General features: G+C 36.5%; 1 protein-coding gene across 10 annotated transcripts in view; it reads left to right on the top strand.

The window, feature by feature from the left end:
- myt1lb (myelin transcription factor 1-like, b) overlaps positions 1–25100 on the top strand; it is a 111825-nt gene that overhangs the window by 36011 nt on the left and 50714 nt on the right. For all 10 annotated transcript variants that reach the window (XM_055038319.1, XM_055038322.1, XM_055038325.1 and 7 more), the window contains 3 exons: positions 4751–4864; positions 12044–12089; positions 14151–14184. In XM_055038319.1, the coding sequence (XP_054894294.1) occupies positions 12044–12089; positions 14151–14184 (80 nt within the window). In that variant the 5' untranslated portion in view covers positions 4751–4864. The remainder of the gene's footprint in view (positions 1–4750; positions 4865–12043; positions 12090–14150; positions 14185–25100) is intronic.

Here is a 25100-nt window from a genome sequence, read left to right as displayed (position 1 = left end):
TTGACTGTGTTTATCACATGAGAAAATCAAATGCCTAATGCTGACAACTGTGAAGGTACATGGATAACCGTGGAAAAATTATTTTATATTCAAAAGATGATCAGTTGATTTTCTGTAATCTTTTGGAGAGATAATGCATGTTTTTTTTTTGTTCAAAAAACAAATTGCAATAAACTTTTGATGGATTTTTGTGACAAACAAAGAGTCAAATTGAAATCTGAAAGCTGTGACATGCACCACACCCAGAGCATGGTGCTGCCAACACTATGTTTTACAGAGAGAAATGCTAAGATGCAGAGGAAATAGGCGCATATTTATCATGTCCTCATCTGAACAGAACAGCACAAAGCAAAGCCATTGTTGCTCAGCTGTGGTAGCTCTGCTTCCTGAGCCTCAGGCTGCAGCCCCTGCAGAATTACCAGAAGCCTCTTGACCGCGTCTCTGATTCTCCGCTTGTTGGTTTATGCGTCTTACGTTTTCCATTTTCAGAAGATGACTTGAACAGTTCTGTGTGGGATGTTCGAAGTGGCTGTGTTCTTTGGTCTCCATGATGATTTTTCTCAACTCATGTTCTCCAACAAATGTTTCAGGCCTTCACAAAACATTTTACATTTGCTCAGAGACTAAAAATACTCACTTGTGGATTAATTGGGAGTCTTCTTTAGTAAAGTCAAGTGACGTTTTTCCACAGCATATTTACTGCATTTACAAGTTTTTTGTATCTCCATCATGAAACACAGCAAGTCAGATGAGAAGCTAAGATTGGTTATTGCTGCTAATACTAAGAGCAAGACAAATGTTTCAGCCATTTTTCCTGCAACCACATTTGTAATTAAATTACATTTAAGCAGAAGCTCTGAAGTAAAAACATAACATTTTGCATTGTGGTGTCAAAAATTCCAGTCTATTTTCTTTCTAGTTTCGGGCCCTTCTCACCACATACTTGATGTAAAATGTGACATATTTAATCTCTGTCCCCTCCTCTGAGCTGAATTTGGTGACCTCATGGGGATGTAAATAATTTATGTACATGGATAAAGAGCAGAGGATAGATGAAGGGATCTCTGATATGCAGTAGAGAGCCTTCCATCACCTCCCTCTGAAATCCATCAAACGCACATTGCTGTTGCTCTGTCCGTCCCCCCGTCCGAGGGTACATTTCGGGCTTGAGAAATCACAGCTGCTTCTTCATCTCGGCTGCGTGAACAAGCGTCTGAGAAGAACACAGACTGGAGAGCAGCAGAAAGAGATTTCATCTTCTTGAATGTAGGTCAGGCAGCCCCAGTCAGTCTCAAAGCCTGAGAGAAGAAGCTAGCTGTGAGCGCACACGCATCGCATGAATAAAGCATGTTTCTCTCTTGTAATAAGTGCCTATATGTGAGCACTCCCTTATCTTTATCATATGTTTTTCAGTATACAAGATTCACATTTATTGTGCGTGTGAGTGTGCTAATTATGCCATGCTGTGTTGCTGTACATTTTCATACACCGGGTTTCATTGTGATGTGTCAGAGTCTTGCTTTGATAGATAAAGAAGCTCAATAAAGGCCAGACATGATCATGAAAAGACTATGAGAAAATCACACTTTAAACACACACACCTGGGATTCTGGGTTTGAGGAGAGTTCCTGCAGTCCTTCTAACAAATGTGAAGAATATCTGTGTCTTTGTGTGTTTGTGTGTTCCCATTACAGCTGAAGGCCAATTCTTCCTGTCTGTCGCTGTCCTTGGTGCTTAAACCTGCAGACTAGAAAGAAGCTGAACAGCCCCATACGCTGTAAGCACCACCAGTATTTACAGGGGCACACATTGCGTTGATGCTTTTGAACATTGTTTGGTTTAATCTAATTTTTCCTTTTATTCCTGACTTTCTATCACTCTTTCTTGCTTTTCTCCTCTCACCTCCTTCATTTTTTTTTTCTGGTCCACACACACAAAAGAAGAATGTAGGCTGTGTTCTGATGAAGCGTCAGAGCTGTGATTTGTCATCAGCCTCCACATGAAGACCTTCATCAGAGGACAGACCCATCACTTACACTCTGATTATAAAGACAGAGAGGCCAGCGATGTGTGTGCTCGTGTGTGTTGTATTTTATGAGCTGGAAGCAGTCCTGCACCTCGGCTCGGTTCATATTATCTGTGAACTTTGAACTGACAGAGACTGTTTTTTTACTAATGAATGTGGACTGAGTGTGGTTGACCTTGGTGGGTCTCAGAAACTGAGGGTTTTTTTAATATGCTTTGGCTACTGTAAGCAGAAGAGTGTTGCCCATATTTTTGTTGAACAACTGCAGGAGCTCTTTGTCTGCTGTTTGTGTGCTTTGCATTTAGGCTGTAGAATATGCTTTTTGTTAGTTACAGATTTAATATTTGCTGCATACCAGATCAAGTCTCATCATGACTGTTAATCCTTGTCAGAAGTCACATTTCTTCTTGGTTAGTTGACTCAGCCCAAACAGTTGGGTAAAGATTTTCATCTTTCCTAAGAGTTATTAAAATCACACCTTTGGGATGATTTTAATAACTTTTAGATTTTTCGTTCACATTTTTCTTGATTTCTGATCGTTTGGAAATTTTGCCTCTGATTGCAGAATTTATCCATCTTTTACAGACACCAGCTGAAGCCACAGGTAACCTTCATCTGAATAACAGCAAAGCAACAAACAGCTGAACAAGTATTTGTTTGAACATGTCCAAGCTGTGATAGACATGTCTGCAGGTGTGCGATTATTGTAACAGATTAAAAGAAGAAGAAATAGAAGCAGAAATTTAGCTAAACTGCTTACCAATTATTTTTTTAAAATGTATCTCGCTATATATAAAAACAAATAATTTCCTTGCAGCCACTGTAATTAAACTGTACATATTTGATCATTGACACTGAAGTTATTGTTTTAATGCTTTAGCAATTGTTTCCACTAAATATCTACAAACTATATTGATATAGTGTGTTTGTGGAAATACTATTGATTAGTGCTTGGAGGTCAGCACAACAAACTTTTTAGTTAGCACCAATGAATTTCAATATACCTTGCTACCAACAACTGTCCCATTCCTATGAAGGGATGCAGGGCCTTTTTGGATTATGCTTAATCCAAGTGAAGAGAATAAACAGAACTTTTATGATAAATGGGTTTTACTCTGTTTTTCACCCAGTTTTTGACTGAAATGGCATCAGAAAAAACTTTTGAATTTGACCATGCTGTGATAAAATATATGTGAGCAAAAGGAACAAGAAAGAAGTAGTTCAATGTAGGAAGTTGGCAGGGAAGAACTTAATGAATAATATGCTAATCATCACATGACATTCCCAACTTTCGAAAAAAAATTTATAAGACTTTATCTTATGAAATATTAATGTACCTGAGGGTGTGAACCAAGTTGTGAATTTTAAATAGTAAACGATAAACAAGAATAAATACATTTTTAATCTTTGTGAACTGAACTTTTAACTAGTTCTTTTAAAGTTTGACAGGAATGGGATTCATTTTGCCAGACGTTATCTAAGCTCCAATAGATTTTGTCAAATACAGTTTAGAAACTAGGTGTATTTTACCACTAGAGACAGTCTTTTCATCTGAAGTTATACATATTTTATATTCACAAGGTAGCACATACCAGTAACCAAATCCACTTTACGTTGGTTTTATTGCATTTTTTTTTTCTTCATAAAAATGCTTTTGGGGTGCTCCAGACCCTGTAATCAAATACAAACCAGCCTTTGATGCATTTTTCATGAAACAAAAGACAGCAGGGCTGCAGTAGTAAATGAAAATATAGCACGAGTGTCCCATTGTTTCCCATTAGGGCTTCCTGTTAATAGCCATTTTGAAAGTTGTTTGCGCTGTCCCCTTACAAGCCGCTCTCTCTGTTTCCACGCTTATTATGTACACTACAAAGGGAGAGGAAAGCAGAGGTGTGTGGCATGATGAAGAGTAGAGGAGGAACCCCTGCCGGTTAAAAGTAAAGTCCGTGTGTGTACGTAAGCACAGCCTTTTACATAACGCCTGACTTGAGCTCAGCCAGAGCTTGCGTTTGTCCTGAGGGACCGGCTTTTGTTTTGATTTAAGCTGCTTTGAGATAGGTGGGGAATGACTGTGTGAATGTGTGTGTGCGTTACCGTCCGTCTGGCGGTCTCCCTGTGGGGGCCCTCCTTCTTCTTTGTGATTCTCCCTGTTCACCATCAACACCTCATCTGTTCCCTGCTGTACATCTTCTCAATTAGCAGGAGTAGAAAAGAAAAAAAAAGCAGAAAGAAAGAAAGGGAGACAGTGCTCCAGCATGCTCACTACTAACACCTTCATCTCTTCCATCTTTATCTCTTTTGGAGCTTTAGGTTATTTTATCTTTACAGCAATCGACCCCCACCTCTTTTTTTTTTTTCCTGGTTCCGATTTGCTCCTGCAGCTCAGCCAAGGATGGAGAGCTGAGGAGAGAAATCATGGAGGCAGGCACGGATCATTAGCTATATTTGTCCCCACTTCCTGCTGCAGATGATAGATCTAGCTAATTACCCCATGTTGCCAAGCCTATCGCACACGACACGCGACCGTCGTTATGGCGGAAATCAGTGTTCACTCTGCCGCGTGCCGCATAGCTGACGCTATATGACTATTCATGAGCCTGGAGTCAAAGGAGTAGAGGAAATTTCAAATTCTGTCATGGCTGTGCCTGAATGTGATTGTTCTGGAAATGATTTTAATGATGCATGCTCTCCCTCTTCTTCCTCCCTGCTTTCCCCCCTATGTAGAAAATGAGTTTGGAGGAGACGTGGTGAGCCGTTCATCTATAGCTGAACGTCAGTACATCACGGTGGCAGAAGGAGTCGGGACCAAAGAGCTGTCTGAAGTCCAAAACATTTCAGGTAGATCTTTCTGTCAGCACACTTGATCCGCTTCAGCTTCCACAGGTCACACAATCACATTTCTCAGGTTCATTCAACAATCGAACTCTTCTGTTTAAAGTATTCTCAAGGAAATTCAAATGAATCTAAAACATAGCAGTACAACAGCCTTGCCTTTGTTAACAATAATAACTGTAAAAGTAATTTTGGAAATTATGGGGGGAAAAAAGCTTAGAAAAAAGTAAAATTAGACACTTGGTTCTATGTGTGCTGTTTACCAAACCCAACTTTTTCATGATCAGTCATCCTTATTTTTACTTTTACTTTTTTTTTTAGTTTGTTTCTCATGACGAAGAGGACAGATTTCCAGTTTTCAGCAGGATTGTATCATTTTCCTTCCAATTCACTACTGGGTTACTTTGTGTTGGTATATCACACAAAGTTCCTACAAAGTACAGAACATTGACGTTTGTGGTTGTTTCAGAACAACTATTGGAAACACTTGTGGAAGAACCTCTATGCATTCTGTGCAGAAAAGACTTCAGCACAGCTGCATTTTGGCATCACCAGGCCAGCTGATAAATAGTTTTATTGTGCTCAAATCACAGCTTTTCTCGCTCTAACCGCTTTTGAGTGCTGCACAGCTGCCCTTACCCAACCAACCACAGCCATTTTCCACAGTATTTAGGAATCAGTGCCAAATTTTGGCCCGTCTGCCTCCATCGCTTTCACCCTCTTTCTCGCTCAGCAGCCACTCAGATGCTATCGCCACAACCCTTCACACTAATTCAGATGCACTTAGCATCGCTCAGGCACACATGTTTGCTGTCACTACACGATGCATGGTGTAAATATGTGTTTGAAGTGAAATTCGATAATGCCTGTGCAGCTTTGCGCTGCAGCTCTGTGCAGAACAGCAGCCTGTGAATGTGAGCATGTGTGTGACTTGAAGTGGAGGTGGAAGCCACATGACTGAAGCACATTCTCTCAAAACTGACAATGACACAACTTGCTAAGACTGATGTCTGGGAGCCCCAACTCCCTCATTACCCAATAGAAAATACTTCTACCATGCATCATATTGCAGTAATAATAAAGTTTTATTCCTGCTAAAATCCATTCTTTTCAATCAACATAAAAACTTTTTGAGAAAGACAAAAAGCCATTCTGTGCAAATGGTGAAGACCTACTAATAACAAGTAAAGCCATTTTAATTTACATTTTACTTTCTATTGATGCAGTCTTCGATCAGTGCAAACACACACGCTATTTAAACTTCTGCTGTTTGCAATATCTTTGTGGAATTAAAAGTTTATTTTACCTCCCTCTAGATGACATTTTTAAAAGTAGATCACTTTCTAAGTCTGTGGAAAGTGAAAAATCTTTGTGAAACATATACTACATGATATGACTTTTATGAAAAAAATATATATGTATGAAAATTAAAAACTTGTAACAACATTCTGACCATGGTAAAAACTAAAAAGTCTAGTTGAATATATTGTCCTTGAGTTTTTTAAATTCTGATTGCCATGTTTAAATTACAGAAGAGGAGGGAATGAAAAGGCAAATAATCCCATTGAAAGAATAGACTGATGATTGCATAAGTTAAATATAATTTAAAAAGTATGTTTTTGAAAATTCTTCACAATAAATTAATACCAGGATTTTATTTATTTTGAAATTTATTCTTGATCCTCTTCCTAAAATAATGGCCCGTCATTTTTTTTGAAAGAGGCGGTTATTTTTTGATTTACTAAAATGTAGAAAAATGGCTAAAGCTCATTGTGAGAAATATACAAAATGGTACAGAGATGATCACAGATGATTTTTGAAGCTGTGGGATTAACATAACTGTGTGTTTATTTGTCTCAGAATATAAAGCCATTGATCCAGGGGTCTAATTGAGACACAGATGGGGAAGGAGCGGGCTTCAACTAATCCTCAATAAGCAGACTAACCTTCATTACAGCTGTGACATTTTTTCATGGGGTCCTAAGAGACCGTAAAAGCCAGACAGGGTATGAAGGGCTGTGACATACGGTGGCGTGCGGTACGTCAGAGGCCTGCAGGTTTCCTGGGCTCAGCTCTGACGAGAAAGTGGAGGTGAAGAATTCGCTTCTGTTATCGTCGCTGTTGTTTCCAACTATTCAGTGTGAAAGACCTAGTTAAAAAGTCAGAACTTGTACGTGACTGTGGACATTTCAAATTTTTATTTAAATCCATAGCAAATCTTGTTCTTGTATCTAAAGGCTTAAACAATTTATTTATTTATTTTTACCTGCTTTTCATTTTAATTAATTCAATCCCTAGGAACTGTTGAACCCAAATGTTGCATCAGTTCTTAATGGTTAAAACCAACAGCTAATATGTTCAAATCTTGCTGCTGACTTAAAGTCTTCTTTTAGATTCTTCTCTTTTCTCCTTGTTTCATTACTGTGCTGCTAAGTCAAGTGTCAAGCAATAGGAACATCAATGTATTTCATGCAAAACCAGAGTTAATACCAATAGATCTCCACTGTGATGTGAGCCACTGATGTATGAAAAAACATTCCCATGCTTTGGCTTCAGCTAGCTGGCAGCTGTTGATCACTGAATCTGATCAAGAACAGATAACTTTGGAGGATGGCATGCCAAGCACATCATAATGTTCCTCTTCAACATATTCTACTTGATCCTTGATTTATTTTGAAAATGGAGCAGTAATTCACAAAATTTAATTTTCCACACTATGAATTATCCCTTTGGACTACCCTTCAAGACCATCAGATAAAGTAGATGTTTTCTTAGACCAGTAGTCATTTTATAGCAAGTTTCTCTTTCAAAATGCAGCTGCTGCTTTTTATTAAAATTTTGGATCAAAAGTTTGAAAACAGCTATAACATTGTCTCTCTTTTTTTTAATGAAGGTGCTCCTTTATCATTTAATTTACTAAATTAGGAAAAAATTAATTCAAGCAAAATTTTTTCTTCCTATAATGTGTCACAAGTGATCCTGTTAATAAAACAGAGCTTTAAAAGAATTGCATCACATTGAGACATCTTTTTGTTCTGTGACATAAATAAATGCTAAAAAGGCGCAATCTCGCCTTCCCACTGGAATGTTTATTTCCTAAAGGAGGATTATAAATGTTCTTCAATTGGAACAGACAATGTTGAAGTCCATCATTCAATGACATAATAGATTTTTCATAAGATGTATACGTTCAAAACAGCTACCTCTCCAAGGTCAAAATACATAGTGATGAGGAAAATTGCAAGAAACCCAAGAATTCTTATCTTAATCGCTACATGAATCAGTTAGCATGCAAAATGTTAAAGCTCAGATAGAAAATGGATCAAAAAGTGGCTTGTTTGGAATGGCTTTCTGGAGAAAGGATGTTTGCTCTTTTATGTATGTAGCATCTTTATTCTGGTCTGCAATTGTACGTCTAAAGGAAATCACAAGACAAAGAAAAACATGTTTCCCGCAATACCTTGACTGTGAAGAAACCATCATGGCATAGTACTTGGGATTCACTGAGTTTGGTTTGTTTTACATCCGCAAGTCCTGGGTACTTTGCAGTTATTTAATTGACCATGAGATTTTATGTATACTAAATTATTCTAGTCAAAGTAAAAATGTAGGACACAATGACGAAGAAAAAAAAAATTGAAATTGTGTTTTCAGTGGCCCAGCCAAAGTCCAAACTTCAGTTTGATTAAAATACTGTTGCAGAAACAAATACCAAATGAAATATCGCTGACATAAATTTCACTACAAAAATTAGACTCAAAATGTCTAGACTATATTTAGAGACAGATTAAGTCTTCATGTTATTATGGGGAAAGGCAAACTATTGAATAATGGAATTTCCTTAATATAACCCACAGTAATATTAAAAGTCATGAAAACATTTTCTTCCATAACTGTACATTATATGTAGAAATAGTTAAAATGAGTGTTTCACTTCCTCATCCACAGATTCTTTGCCATAACCAAAATCCCATATGTTGCTTCCTTCTTTTCTGCACTGAGAAGATTTATAAGCTATCTTTGTGTTTCATCTTTTTATTTTTCTCCCGTTGAAACATTTATAGGCATTCATAAAGAAACACACCATTAGTACTGAGAGGCTCTACAGTAAAGCAAGCAATGCTGTTAATAAATCATGTAGAATAAAACGAGTCATCCAAACATGGCCCTGTCATCTTCCAATCCTGGCAAGCATGAATATTTAGAGGCATCTGGAAATAACAGAAGAATGTTCATTAGCATTCAAGTTCCTTCACAATTTATGATCTGTTGTTGAGGTGATAAAGCTATATAGGAAAGAGATATGGATGTCGGATAGCTGTAAAAGATGTCAGAAAAATGCTGACTCTGGTGTAAAAACAGCTTGAACGTTTTGTGTCATAAACCAGTTTTTAGAGGAAAAATCAACACAACTGCAAAATGAATATGTAGACAGTTTCAAGATTTCTTGGACACAAGAACAAAATATGCTTAATAAAATTCACAAAAAGTATTTCTGGCATTATTTCAGTCAAAAAGCAAGAAAAATGGTAAAATATGAATATTCATTAAACATATCCTAGAGCCTTTTTGGAATAGGGTTAACAGTGAAGATTTTGAAGGCAATTCCCAAACTTATCTATTAGTCAGTTCATCAGTTCTGGCAAAATATGAGTCTCAGTGGAATTTATGTTGATTTTGAGTAATTTCCAAGAAAAATAATTCACCCCTGGCAATTCAATCATTGTAATCACAGACCGCATAAGAAACATAGTCACTGTAATTACATGATGCCTTTGCATCATATAATTACAGCATTATAAAGCCCTTAAATCCAAATACAAAAAAAAAGTAATTTGTATTTGGAATGGAAAATTTGAAATATAGTATAAATTCACAAAATTATTAGTAAGAATAAATCTTCATCAAAATCATTTTAGAGACTTCAAGTTTATTCTGAAAAGTTGTGGTGAAGTGAAAGCAACTTTAATTGTTTAATATTATGGATACAAAAATACAACCCCCCTGTAAATATACAGAGAGATTACAAGTTAATTACAGACATTACAGTGGATCCTACTGATTTTTTTTCCAATAAGTTCATTTGAACTGTTAAAAAAAAAGTAAGTAATTTCAGCAGATTGCATCAAATGACACACTTAACAACATTCACTCGTCAAATGTAGTGACAGTAGACCATGACATACATTGTGATACATTTTCTTTGTCATCCCTCATACAGTAAGACTGTCTCAGGGCAACTGCGGCTACTGTTCTGTAGCTTGCCATCATGAGTGTGTGAATGTGTGTGTGAATGACTGAATGTAGTGTGAAGCGCTTTGGAGCACCATACAAGTACAGGACATTTACAGGCCAGAATGAGCATGCATGTAGCGACAGTGGATAGGACAAACTCCTATTTAACAGGAGGAAACACCAACAGAACTTGACTGTGTGAACGGCCATCAGTCTGGGGATTTGAGAAGACAAAGCCTACACACACACAAAAAAAAAAAAAAACAATACAGAAGCACTTTTCTTTAACATACTTTCTATGAAGCACTACCGATGCCCTATTTCAGGTATCACAGCTAAACAAAACAATAGACACAATTTAGCTTTTATGAAGAAAAATGCAGAGAGAGAACATACACCTGAAGGCTGAAATAACACTTGTAATAAAAAAAAAAAACGGAGAGTAGTAGGAGAATGTAACGAAGTGAGAAAAAGTGGATATTGTGTCCACCAGCAGCCTAAGCCTGTAAACAAATCACTCTAACTATGTAGAGTGATTTGGCTTATCTTGAGCTATATCTCAGACAAAAAGCCTGGTTTCAAAGAGCAGGCAATGTATGTATTCTCAGAAGAAAGAAGAATCCTACCTCCACCTACCTTAACTTAAAGAATACTATAGGTTGTTTCAAATTTCATCACTTCAGCATAACAGATATTGAAAGCTAAAATAGCAACAAGAAAAAAAAAAACCTGGAAAAAGTGTGTGTTGGAAATGGATGTGTACTCCAAAAATTAGTCAGAATACTTCATCACATAATAGTTAGAAGCAAGAAATCTCTAGAGTGCTTGCTTTCTCAAGAAAGCTGTGAGAGAAGATAAATCTCACCTGGACCAGTCATTTCCAAAATGTTTCCACTGGGACCCTGGAGGTCAATATACTTAACTGGAGAAGTATATTTAAAAGAAGGTTGGCTTGTCGATCAGAAGGATTGGATCTTCCTAATGACACCACAGAGACTGTGGGGAATAATTGACTTTTTGGAGAGAAGCTGATACTTTTTGAGTCAGAGAGAGATGTTTGGCACCCAGTGACATATTGATGGTTTCAAGAAAACATTTTTTTGATTTGAAAGACTTTTACCAAATAAAGCTTTTAGAATGAAAGTGAACAAATTCTGTTTGAATGATATTTGATTTTCCAAGAATGACCTGAATGAATGAGGTTGCATATAAGCTAAGGACATTTCTTGATCATCCAAGTTTAATTTGAAGTCAGTTTGAATCCAGCGGCTTTCTGAAGGACTCAGAGGTTTATGAGATTTGAAAACTAAGTATGTAGTAATTTAGTAATTTGACAGAATATGGAAAATTTCACTGCAGTAACCAAAGGTACTTTTAAATATTGGCATTTGATATTTACACCTTGAATAGGGTTAAAATTATAATCGCTTGTTTTATGACTTTAACTCTTTTAAAACTCAAGATAAACAGGGCATTAAAAAAAATCTATTATTAAAATTTTGTTTCAAAATAGTTGCTGGCACTTTTATTGTTTTGGTTAATTATCTTACATCTTATTGCTTGTCAATAAGATGTACTAATTTTAATCACTTTAAATTAGTAAGAGCTGAGCTGTAATGGGGACTGCAGCTACAGACTACACTGAATCATATCTAATGCAGGCTGGGTTCATGTCAATTCATCAGATGGGCTCGCACAAAGGTTACATATATCCAATAAGAAAATAAAATAAGAAAAATCGACTGTGCAGTCTCTAAATCACTTTAATCATTCACACTAATGCTGTCCATCAGTCATCTACATGAAACCTTCTGGCACATCAGGTGCGAACTGAAATGCCTGACAGGGTGGAAATAGCACTCTGAACCTGAGAGAACATGTTTCCAAATTAAAGATAATTTCACCGGTCTGTCTGTTGTGTTGAACAGCTTGTTTGTGCCTTTTTTGCAGATGGAGGTGGATGCAGACGATAAGCGCCATCGCACACGCTCCAAAGGTATCTGCACAGATACACACAGAAACACACACCTCTATTCAGGGTGACCTTCACTCTCCCAACACAAACGCGTATATGCACACACACGCAGACACGCAGATCCTGAGCAGTTACACTCCAGTTGCTTTCTCTGGCTGTTCGCTCCTCCTCTATCTTCACTTTATATGTATCTAACAGCAACAGAAGTCCACCTTCTCAACGCCTTGTTCAAAATACAACATTGGCAGGAATCGCAGTGGCATGGACCACAAATCAGAATAAACTGAGGGTTTTATTGAATAGGTACCTCTTACTTCAGTTTGCAAAACAATAGCTCCCTTTTTTCTTGTTGACAAAGCTGAGGACATGTGTTTCCTAAGTGAATGAAATTACAGGAAAGCTGAGATGATGCTCCTTTTGGTTCATTTTTTAATATCTTTGTATCTAATATTGTTTTCCAAGAAGGGGAAAAATTATTAATATAAATTTGTTTCATCTAAAGTGCCATTGGAAATTTGGATTGAGTTGCAATGGTTGTTTATTGACAACAAAATGCCTCCATGATATAATGAGGTATAGAGTTGAATTTGTATTTGCAAATAAAAAAAAAGTAAATAAATCACAGCTGTTCATCACTACACATGTCCTCCAACCAAACTGCCACACATGACTGCAAATTGACTTACACTCAGGCTATTTCCCTTGGCAATTAACTCACTGAAATATGAGTTGTGCTCTTACCACAAAGATGCCCCTTGGATATCATGAAAAAGTTGCATTTAGTATAATTAATTTTAATCCTAACTTCCAACTAGTAAGAACAGACATGAACTCATGGACTTAGAAGAAAATAAATATCCTTTACTTTCCCACAGTGGAAGAATTCAGCAAAGTGATATGCAAGTCAGGCTTGGTTAACATGTAAAAAATTATATGAATAATATACTGCATTGTGCAAAATTACAACACAAAATACTCTTCAATTATCAAAAATGGCAAAAAGTCTTGTAAAACACAGTTTTTAGCTCGGATCTTTTGCTTATCTTTTGTCAATGTAGACATTGTTTAGAAGCAACATGACTGACATTCACTGAAATTTTACTTTTATAAATAATGTAACTGCTTTTTTGTTTGGATGTGTAGACAGAATGTGCCTAAGCAAAATCTTGACTGTGGTTGTACATTTAAGATCACATTGCACCTGCTTTTTGGTCTGAAAGTCGACATTTATTTGACATTCAAATCTGTTTTTGAGGTTTAATTATTGATTTGTTTAAGCTAATATCAGGAAGGTAAAAACAAACAAAAATATAAAGGGATTGATCTCATAATTAAAGCCCTGTCACTTTTAAATGCAGTGTATTGTCAATTTTTATTTTAAAAATACAAGCAAATCTGTGTCCCCAATAATCATCCAGACATATTCTGACAGTATTGTGTAGCTTCTGAAACTGTATGAGATGATTTGTAAGTTGCTTCTTAGATGAGATGCCTAAAATTAAAAATCTTTCATCATATGCATTTGCTTAGATTTTCCACTACATTTGTCAAGTTTGCCGAAATTTTACTTTTATGTAACCTACCAAGTTATGTTTGTGGGTGGTCAAAACCTCTCGCTTTGAAAAATTATATAAATAAATGGATTAGATGCTGTTTGTCACCTGTTTGGATGAAAAAAAGAAAAACATTAGAAAAATATATTAAAAAACTAAATGAAGAAAAAAATGTATAATTTTGCATATAGTACATGCTAATATATGCAAAGTTATTTAATCTAAGCCATTTTAAAAGATTAAACACGATACATTTATATTTGTAAACAGAAATAATAAAATTATACTTTTTAACATCAAAATAAATAAAATTTTATTAGATGCTGACTTACTAATTCCCACATGTTTCTAGCTTTAAGTGTTTCAAGTGTTTCATGGTTAATTTATTTTATGGCAAACCTACGCAGACGAGAAGTCACAGAGATCAACATTTCAGCAGGTTCCCTTTATGTGTGTAATGGCTTGTGTGTTCAGCTGGAGTCGGTGCCTTTTCATGATGATTCTCTCCGTCTCTGTGCTTCTCCCTCAGTGCCTGTGGATCCAGCATTAACAGAACTTTTCAGGTCAGTGAGAATGGAAAAGCGCATGGCGCTCATGTACACACACACGCAATTTGCCTATTGTTGTCTCAGCGCAGAGAGGTAGAGTACCTGTCACCTTATTACCAAACTGAGATGTTTCCTCTTTCTCTCCACTGTTTGTTCTCACATGTGCAATAGCTTATCAGTCTGATCTACCTTTTTCTTTCTTTCTTTGTTTCTTTCTTTCTTTCTTTCTTTTTTTTTTTACTTTTGTTCCTCTTTATTTTTTTCTTCAAGCCAACTTTGTGGAGTGAAAGACTCTTTCCCTGTCTTTAGGCATCTCCATTGTTAGAACACATGATTGGAATAAAACTGACAAAACTTGCTACAATTTGTGGGAAATTTTGCCAAAAATCTGATTATCAGCCTTAAAAAGGAAAAAAAAGTTATCCAAGCCTACTCTGCAATAAAACAAGTAATCGTACCGGCCTTGATATCTAATTATGGGCAATGTGTGTTCCACCTCACTATGGAGGAATTTTTTTTATGCCATTTGTAGATGGACTTACTGGCAGGTTAAGTATCACTGCCTTGGTCTGAGGGTTGAATATTCACCATCAGGATTTTCTGGTATCAAGCAGAATTTGTGGCTAGGAATTCATTCAAGTCATCCAGTTACAGACCAACACAGTACCACCACCATATTGGACTGTTCTTCTTTGAGTCTCTGGGTTAGTTTGTAATGGGGTTGGGAGAGAAGCTCCTCCTTCCTATTTATTCTCAGTAGTGAACATTTTTCCAAAAGTCTTGTAGATCATATTTTTTGCTATTTTGTGGCGAATTTGAGAAAATCTATTTCTTCAGCAAGTGTTTTTGATCTGGGAACTTTTCTATGGAAACCATTTTTGCTCACAATTTTTTATTGTCAAATCATAAAATCTAAGTTTTCATTTGGCAAATATCTAATCTGGACATGGATGCGTGTCCAGATTAGATATTAAGTTTGAATTTTTTGTAACTTTTTTTGTAACTTCCTACTGTTTAGTGCACGCTTGAAATAATTTTGGTAAGCCCAAGCCTCCTGGGAAGGTTCACCACTCGGGTGTGTTTTCTCTGTTTGTTTATAAAAGCTCACACTGTGGTTCTCTCGCATTGGAAAGCCTAAGAAATATCTTGGTGATTCTCTTTACAAAGATGCTGAAGAATTTGAAAGAATTCTTGGATTTCCTTAGATTTCACATTGTGCTGCTATTGAAAATCTTAGCAGACAGTTCCAGTTACTAGTTAGATAGTAATTTGTCTTTGGTCTGGTTCATGAAACTGAACACAAAAATGGAGGTAATTGTGGTTGATGATTTAAGAAGTGCATCAGTTACGTTTCTTTATAGTCGCCCAGGCTGGTTTGGACAATAATAATTTCCAAACTAAATGTTGTATTTAAGCTGGTTATCTTTGTATAATATTATTTATGACCTGAAAAAACATAAAATAGAGCTATTGTCACACTAAAACAAGGCTTTTATCTAAAGTACAACAACTTCTCTTCCTGATGTATTTGCAGTACTAAAGGATTTCTGCCTTATGTCAAGTCACTTAAGACTATTGTGCAGTTTTGCAGCAGTTTGGGATGCATGGAAAATGTCAGTGAGCACACAAGCAGCAGTCAAACTCCAGTCAGGTTCAGTACAGTTAGTAGCAAACAATGAACAATCCCTGCAGCGTCTACGTCCTGCATCCTCTCCCTTACTTTTTTTTTTTTTACAGAAGGCTGGAGAGTATTTGTTGCTGTTTAAAGCTCTGATGCTTCTAAATATTTATAGGTCTGGCAGGATGGAGGAGATCCTTTGTCAGCGTCTTTGTTTAGTCTGATAAAGGGTCTCCTTTCTTTTTGAAATATTCTACAGAAGTGTTTTTGGATTCTAGTCTTAGTTGGTCTTAGTTAACTTTTTTTTTCCAAGAACATAATTCCTGTGATTTTGGCAGCGTGATCATTCTGTCTGTATGAGATCTTGGAAGATCTTATGTGGGATTTTTTTTAATGACACCCAGAGAATGTTTGATGCTGATGGAAATTTGATTTCTGCATTTTATTAAAAAAAATTCAGAATTGTCTGTATTTACTGCAAATTATTCTCTTGTATTGTTTAAACCCCGAGAAAGTATAAATGATTCAATGAGCCTTATGCCCTTAGAAATGTTAAATTAATCTGTGGGTGACAATATAACGCCCTTCAGAGTAAATTTTGTCCAGAATATTGTTGTATTTTCAGTATTTTTTTTCCTTCAACATTTTCTGAATTAGATGTGAGAATGCCAAACAGCGATGGGACATTTGACTCTTTACAGACAGCCGGCTCTTGTGGCTCCTAAACAACTGTTTATTTGAGACCATCTGTAACGTACTATTTTCGATTAACTTGGTGAATATGAATGTTTTGTAAATCCTTTTGCATTAAATATTTTTATGAGAAGCCTTACACGTGCTTAATTGTATGTAATCCGTTATGCAAGCAGGCTTTCTTACTGCTGTACATTGTTTCATGTAAACTTTAAATTTTTATTTAGCTCAAAAGCAAACACTGCAAACACATACTGAACAGTACCATAATAATTTATCACTATATTGTATATTATATGACATTTTTAAACTGCGGCCAGATCTTGTTTTGATGCACTGTCATCTTCAAACCTGCTTACTGTCTGAGGGGATGGCCTGCTCTACCTCTGTTCTACTTATTCTTTTATTTAGACATGGATTAACTTTATATGATTTAATGAGAACATGAAATGGACTGTTGATGCATACTGTCAGTTTTGTGAAAATATGATTATCCGCATATTTTTTAAATATGCAGCCCAGTCTTAAGCTGGACTCAAATGGAAGACTAACGCTTGGACTTTAGCTTTTTACTGACTACCCAGTGATCATTGAAGCTTTCTATCCAGGGTGGTTATCAACAATTCAGTGTTTGATGGTTTATTCTGCATCCTAAAAGAGGTTGGACTACATGCCTGTAATGCACAGGTTGTCATTTTCACTGGTATTTACAGAGGGTGTATAACCCAGTTGGGAATTCATGGGTGGATTCTTCAGTGTCCTCTACTCGTCTTTGCAAGTTGTTTCCACCCCAGTAATGTGTAAATTTTATTTTGTCCTTGGCGCTGTTAGGAGGTGGTTGCAGCTTAGATAAGCTTCCCAGCCTACCCATGTATCAATAAATAATATTCCACCTCGAAGATTACTGTGTAGCCTTTAGCTGATATTCATAGATAATATAAGCCGGACTCTTCCAATCCTTCATCCACCCTCCTCTCACACCCTATCCTTATTTCCTATCATTCTCTCACTTTTCTTCCTATCCTCCTGCCTGTCTCACCTTCTTCTCCTCACCGTGCTGGTGCCTGCAGATAGTAATTAATCAGGGGATCGATGTGAAGCCTATCTCCAGGCTGGGGCGTCTATAATGTCGATAACACTGCTCATCGGCCTCTCTCCCCAAAGAGCTGCTTGTCTTCGGGGCAAACATGCCCGACTTTGCATCTTGTTCGGAGCTATAAGTGTCTTAATGTGCTTAAATATGACATTCTATTTTTCTGTTTGTCTTCAGTTGTATAATTTTCTGTTTTTTTTTCTTTGTTTTTTTTCATGCCATAAAATAAAATTTAATCCAGCAACATGTCTAATTTTTCACCTATAAAATAATTAGGGTACTCATCGGTGTACTTTCTACAAAGAAATGCCTGAAACTACCATTTAAGGGTACATTTGGTCCAAGTGAAACTCAGTTTTCACTCAGTTTTCAGGTACTGCAGAATTCTGTTCCAGTAAGCAGTAGAAATATATTCAGATGAATAAACTTCGGACAATGATTTCCACAACTTAGCTACAGATTTTAGAAGGCTTTCCTGAGGTTTTCAAATTGCATTGCATGTGCTCATACACAAGTATGCCAGCTGAGCCATGCAGTCCATTTTGTAGACTCTGATTAACTTTTTAATTCAGTTTCATAAATTATATATAAGTCAGTAATGGACCAGTTCCAACTCTCTTGGCTTTTAGGTTCATGTCAGACTTTTTACTCACCAACCCACCATTTTGACTCTCGAAGTATGGTGGAGTTCTCCAGCTAATGATCTGCTTTTGTCGTTCCAGTTAAAACAGGGAAAAGGTTGAGAGTAATGCACCCTTGGTATTAAAAATCACAAGGATATGGATGAATTACTTTTATGAAAGAATAAAAATAAGGGTAAATTTAACAGAGACCCCCTTTTTAACCTCATCTTGCTTTTCAGACAATGGGCAGGGTGGAGAGTTTGTGTGACACTCAAAGCTCCAACTATAAACATTCTCCACACATCTCCCCTCTCATTTGCATATTTACAGTCTGCCATGCTAATCATGTTTATTGGGGTGTGTAAGTACGGCGCATGAGTTGAATAGTAAAGGATATCTTTGTACTGGAGACTTTATAGTGAAGTCGCTAGGATGAAAAAAAAATCTCCCCATTTCTGGAAGTAAATGGTTTCTCCTGCGGTAATCCAATTTCAAAAGACAAAACAGCCATCTTACATAACTAGGACAGAACAGGGTCTTGCTAATTATGGTGCTAATGCTCAGTAAAGAATTCCCTTCATTTTTTGTTTTTTTTATTTTTTAACAAAGGCCAAGATTTTTGCAGATATTTCTGAGCAGCTCAGGAAGCAGAGCTGTAACATAAATAGACTTAAACCTCCCACTATGCAGGATTGTAGTGTTTCTTAATTTTCCTGCACATTATTCAAAATATTCTTCAGAAAAATACACACTGGTAAATGTCTCAACACCACAGTCTGGTTATAGGAGGTAAATAGTTAATTCCTTCAAAAATATACATGGTTATTAAAAAGATTTCAGTAAGCTTCCTCTTTAGAAGACATACATTCCCTCATCTAGCTCTTGTTCTTTCGCTTTATTTAATAATTTTTTGTGATTGGATAAAGCAGATCACTGCTAAAGATTTCCACCTTTATATTTGATGTGAGCTGTAATCACTGCCCCTTATAATAAAAACATACTTTAATGAAACAAAATTGGGTCTACTCTGGGTATTTGTGCAGCATCCATACATGCATACTATATTTTACTACTTTAGGTTTTTGCTTCTCTGTTCTTGCTTTTTGCAGAATGTTATATTACTTTGCTTTGCTCTGTTCATGGTCATTTCGTCACATCGCCAGCCTCAGTCTTGGCTGCGAAACTTAAACTTGTCGCTGCAGCTCTGACGGGCACTGTCATATTGATTTGAGAGCAGGAATGAAAAGCTTTTTTCCCCTATTCTCCATCACTGCCTCTACATCAACACTTGCTCGCAAACTGACAAGCAGATCAGATAATTAAAGAGAGCTAAAACAAACAAGAAGATATCAGTTCATCACTTCGCCTGAGATGCCCTCCCATCTCACTCTCTCTGGATTTGGTTTCTCTCATTCCTCCTGTCGTCTCCTTCCTGCCCCTCTTTTGGTTTCCCGAGCCCTTCTGACGCTCTCTTCCTCCCTTCCTTCCTTTCTTTCTTCCGTCCTTTTCTCCACTTTCCCCCTCCTCCTCCTTCGGCTGTCTCAGGCAGAGCTAATTCCCTCTTCAGATGGTGCAGCTCTCATTTGCATACTTATCAAAGTATTTGGACTATCCGACAGAAGCTGTAGGAAGGTGGGGTCATTAATATGTTAATTAGCTCATCCTTTCTCTTTCCCCCCCCTCCTCCGCCCCAATTTTGGAGCTTTTAACGTTGGTGCATCCATATTCCTCACCTCTCTCTGCACTTCACATTTAGCTTTCAGGTCCTGAAAATGCCAGAAGACTCTGCAGACATTACCATGTTTTAGTAACTGTGCATTCATAATGTCTTTATGTAGACTGCACACACTATCTGCCATTTTGCAGCAAAATATAATGTGGTTGCACAGTTTCAAATAATCTGTACTTGTCCTACACTGACAAAAGAAAATAGTTGATTCAACTTAAAAATGCTTTATTTAGAAACAAGTAATTGCTTTAAGTTTAGCCTGGACAAATTTAAGTCAGACATACTCAAATCATTTAGTTTCTTTCACATAGAGATTGAATTCTATTTAAAATCAAATCAAAGTTTTAAGTTCTTTCACATGAATAACATAATTTTTCAAAAGTACATTATGACTCATTTTGAAAGACATAGCTTAACATAAATTATTTTATATGTGTGTTTTTGCAAGTTTGCATGATGCTGATATTGTACATGCTCCATATTTTGTTTTAGAAAATATCCAGGATAGCATTGCGGGCAAAGCACTTCAAAATATTTTTATATTTCACAAAAATAGATGATGCTTGGAGCAATTGCAACATGTTCAAATCTTTACTCACATTAAACGGACGAAATACGTCCAACATCCTCAAACATTTGACACAACTTGAAACCAGTTTTTAGTTATGTGAAGTGTTTGATACGTTGCTTGCATTAAACTTACTAAAGATTTATTTAGCAAAATTCATAAGGAAGGTTGCTTTTCTACATGCCTAGGGTTGTGAATGCTTATGAATACTTCTTGGTTTTATCAGTAGCTTTCTAGATTGTAGAGTGAAGTAGTATTGATTTTTTTATTTTATTTTTTTTTTACAGACAACAGCTGCAGTTTATGAAACAGCTCAAACCCTATAAGGAAACTTTATGTGAATGTTTACATTACATATTCATTTACAATATTTTCTTGAACACAAAAACTGCAAATTCATATATAATGCGGACTGGTTGTTGTCAGTGATGCTGTGCAGCTTTAAATATGCAGTTCAAAATGACTCATGTTTGAAGTCAGGCTTGTTTAAATTATGAAATTTTACTTTTGTCATCACTGCCTTCTAAATACTCTTTTGAATTGCTTGGCTGTGTGTCAGAAAGTTAACATCTAAGAGATATTGAATACTCATAAGTAACACAATTCCTCTTAAATAAGCAAAATGCACACTCCCAAGTTTCAATGCTGTCATTGAAGTTGTTGGTACTGTTGGATTTATGTTCTGTGAATGTCGAGCAAAGTTTATATCATAATATGAGACATAGGGAGTCAAACCTGCAGTAAACTTAATTGTTTTACTTAGTCTGAAAGTGAAAAGACTAAAAAAATGTTAGTTTCCATTTCAGATGAAAACTTTAATTTTAAGTTAACTGAATTCATAAAAATAAGTTGTCATCACCAGTCAAAATGAATTAAGTGAGCAGAGTGTAACATCAGCTACAGTGCAAATACGTTTGCACTGTTAGAGTATTTCCATCAAGTAGAGTAATGTCTTGATGGACACACCTGAATCCTGGCAAGATGTTAAACTACATGTGTACACATAGTTTGTTTCCTAGGAAAAAAAACATTAAGATTTTCTCTAAATGTAACATAAGTTGAAAAAACTGATGCAACTTTTAAGAGCAGTGTGTGTATTTTTGTTGTCTACGGAAGAAGAAAAGTTTGAAAAAAATTAGTTGTCTTTATATGTTTTTCCATCAACTTCATCTACTTTTATTCCCATAGCACACTGTAGCAGAAGTGTGAAGCATTTCTAGGTGTCTTCTTTTTCTTCTTCAACCTATATTTAGTTGGGATAGAGCTCCTTGAGAAATAAAACATTTCTTTTACAAGTGTCCTGATAATCATGCAGTTAAAAAAATTGTTACAGAAAATACAATAGAGAAAAAAATAATAAAAAAGTAACTAAACCAGATTAAGGAAAAAAAAATATTTATTGAATAGGACCAGCAACAAATTTGAATATAAAAAAAATGTATCACCAAATATATGTACTCAATATATTTGAGTACATATACTGCAGTTAGAATACTGCTGTTAGAAATGGAAAAAATAGGATCTAAGTAAGGGTCAACAAACAAATATCTGTCACTTATCAAATAAAAGTGTTCCTCTGATGTATTCTTTTCAATTCCTAAACATGCTTTCGGGCAAATTCTGTAAGTCTGCTTCAATTTACTGGAAGATAACGCCTTTTATCAGCTCTTTTTTATGTGTGCAAATTTATTGAAGCAAATTTTTTACATTTAAACCACCAAAATTGGCAATAATTTTTTTGTATTTTCTTTTATTGTGACAAGATGGAAAGACCTCAAGAATACAGTCCTTCAAAACAAAAGTTGAATAAACTGTAGTGGAAGCCTAAGAAAAGCACCATACAAGGATATAAGTGATGTCACAGAGTCACAGCCAGTAGTTTGCACGACCACAAAGGAGTGATGTTAACGTCTTTAGGTAACTTTCAACTTAATGATGGCATTCGTTCTGGCACTGCTCTTATTGGAAGAAATTAAATGTGCTCTATTCAAAAAAAGAATGAACCACAGTCGAAACATTTACGGCACCCTGACCTGGCAACCTTTAAGCAGGAAAGCTGAAAAAGTCACATTTGCAAATTGCTATTCCCATTTGATAGCTATTTAATCTGAGCCAGCAGTTGCACACAGAGATCCATCTCTGTGGAGACTGACTCATTATTGGCAATATATCACTCTTTCTTTCTTACAATACATCAATATAAACAAAGGCTACTATATATATTGGTTTACTATATAAACCAATATATTAGTCTGAGTTGTATCTGCTCCCTTGTTCTGTTATGATTCGGCATAAGCCTGCTGCAGGCAGAGAGTATCCACTGTCTATTTGTAGTCATACACATACAAACAGTGCAATACTGCACGACCAGGACCAGCACGACCAGGACGACTGCAGTCTTAACTCATCGAGCTACTTCTAACTTTCCAATTTAATGACCTGTAATGCTAAAAAAATACTTATTCTTCCCCCACCCCCATATTTTAAGTTTTGTTAGCTCTTTTAAATCAAATCAGGAGTAAGAAGGGGAAAAAAACTGATAACTGATTGACTTATTTTAAGTCAATCTGGTCCAATACTTTTGCTCACCTAAACAGTTGGTGTAAGAATGCAAACAATGAGCTTTTCAAACCTAAACAAATCTGAGGGAGAAACAAAGGCATTTTGGAAACCACTATATGTTTATTAGTCTGTCAGATACGAGCTATGGACACACGTTCATAAATGAGAGTGAACAGTTAAAAGTCACTTTGCAGCAGAAGAGACACGTCGTTAATTATGAGGTTAATAGGTCAGCCATGCAGTTCTTGTTCTAACAAGGTTTGGTTGGCAGTGGGCTGCAGATGAGTCGACACAGATGCCGGTGATTGACTAAGATGCTTATGACAGGCTTCCGTGTCTAACGTTAATTAAAAAGAGAAGGTAAAGCAAACGCTGGAGTTCATGTCCTGAATATGATTGAAATTTTGTGTCTGAAATTTGATATGCAAAGTAAGGAATTTCACACAGTTCACACAAAGGTGGTTTCGGTAGTAAGCTTAAGTTTAAATTGTTCAAGATCAGGATAATCATAGAGAGAGAGTATAAAGCTAGAAGGTTCCAAAACTAGAAACAGTCATGCTTTCCTTTTTTGACCCTTGTCAGACCTTATCACATTAAGTACTTTAAAATATTTCTGGGAAAACTTTGTCCTATTATTTATTTATTTATTTATTTATTTTGCACCTCAGAAGTCATGCAGATTGATTCTCTGTGTGTTTTAGGGACCATTAAACCAATGTCTCGTTATTGTTATTCTTGGATGACAAAGTCCTGTTGGGTATGTAGTTGAACAAGATTTCACAGATAGAATATATAAGTGATATAAGAGAGTACAATATGTTGTTACATCACAGCTAAATATTATTGCTGTTTATAGAAGGTAAATTTTCTAAAGCCCACAGGAGGTGAAGATGCAGTTTACAGCCACTTTGAATGCAATATGCTGAAAAATGTTCATGGAGGATTTATTCCACATTGTCTTTCCAGGCTTCACAATAGAAATTCAAAACGCTTCTTTTGTTCTCATATTGTCTTGATTTTCTTAAATATATTATTAAACTGCTGTCATTATACTTTTGCTTTGGAGATCTTTACTGGACTACAGAGATGCTGTGTTTTTCTAATAAGACATTTTATGTTTCTTATGTTTGATATCCAAGACATCGGAGGTAGGCCAGGGCAGAGCATGTTAAAAGAAAATTTTCGAATTTGATAATGATAAATGAAGAATGAGGACAGAACCCAAGGATAAGATGCAGTGAGAGGAGAAGAGTGCTCACCTTGCTCTCAGCAACAATAAAATCCTCACAAATCCACCTGGCCTTGCCATTGAAGACATATTTCTCTCTGCGTGCCAAACCGAGAAGGTGTTCAATTTGGCCCACACGGGGCACGCTTGATAATTACTCTCACTTTGAATGCGATTTCCTGGCTGTGGGTAATGATTGACAGATTGTATCCCTGGTGTCAGGTGGCCAGCCACGCCCCTCCCGACTACGGCAGAAATTAGAGAACAGCGGGGGCTAAATTACACCTTAGTAAAGACCTCTGGCAGGAGGACAGGAAGGGAAGCATGATGAATGAGGAAAAGATCGGAACAGAAAGGTAGACGAGTGAGTCGCACAGGAGCACCAAGATGATTGGAGGAATAACTCGGGAACACATTTGTAGCTGCACACGGAGGCATGCACTGAGGTAATGGGTCTGCAGTACTGTTGGAGTGCAAAGGGAGAGACACTTAAATGCCATTTCTGCAGCTGGGATGCTGTTTACTTCCTCGCACACACACTGCACACACACGCACACCATCATCTCTACTCCCTCCACTTTGTCATGCACTGAAAGCACTCAGACTGATATGCGAGCGGCTAGAAACCAGCAGAGTGGCACAATGACTCAACGAGTTCAGCAGCAGGAAGTGGACAAGAAGCGTGACAGATCATTGTAGGGATAAACATAACTGGTGGACATCATCTTAACAGAAACTGCTCTCACATCTATCCTCTTTTAGTCAAAAAGTATGCCTCCCAAAAGTGGGCTGTACATTCATTTTTGTCAACAAAGGT

Source organism: Poeciliopsis prolifica, unplaced genomic scaffold, assembly GCF_027474105.1.
Source record: "Poeciliopsis prolifica strain line A6 unplaced genomic scaffold, Auburn_PproV2 SCAFFOLD013, whole genome shotgun sequence".
NCBI classification, from domain to species: Eukaryota; Metazoa; Chordata; class Actinopteri; order Cyprinodontiformes; family Poeciliidae; genus Poeciliopsis; species Poeciliopsis prolifica.
Note: the sequence above shows the minus strand (reverse complement) of the source record. Positions and strands in the feature narration are given on the sequence as shown.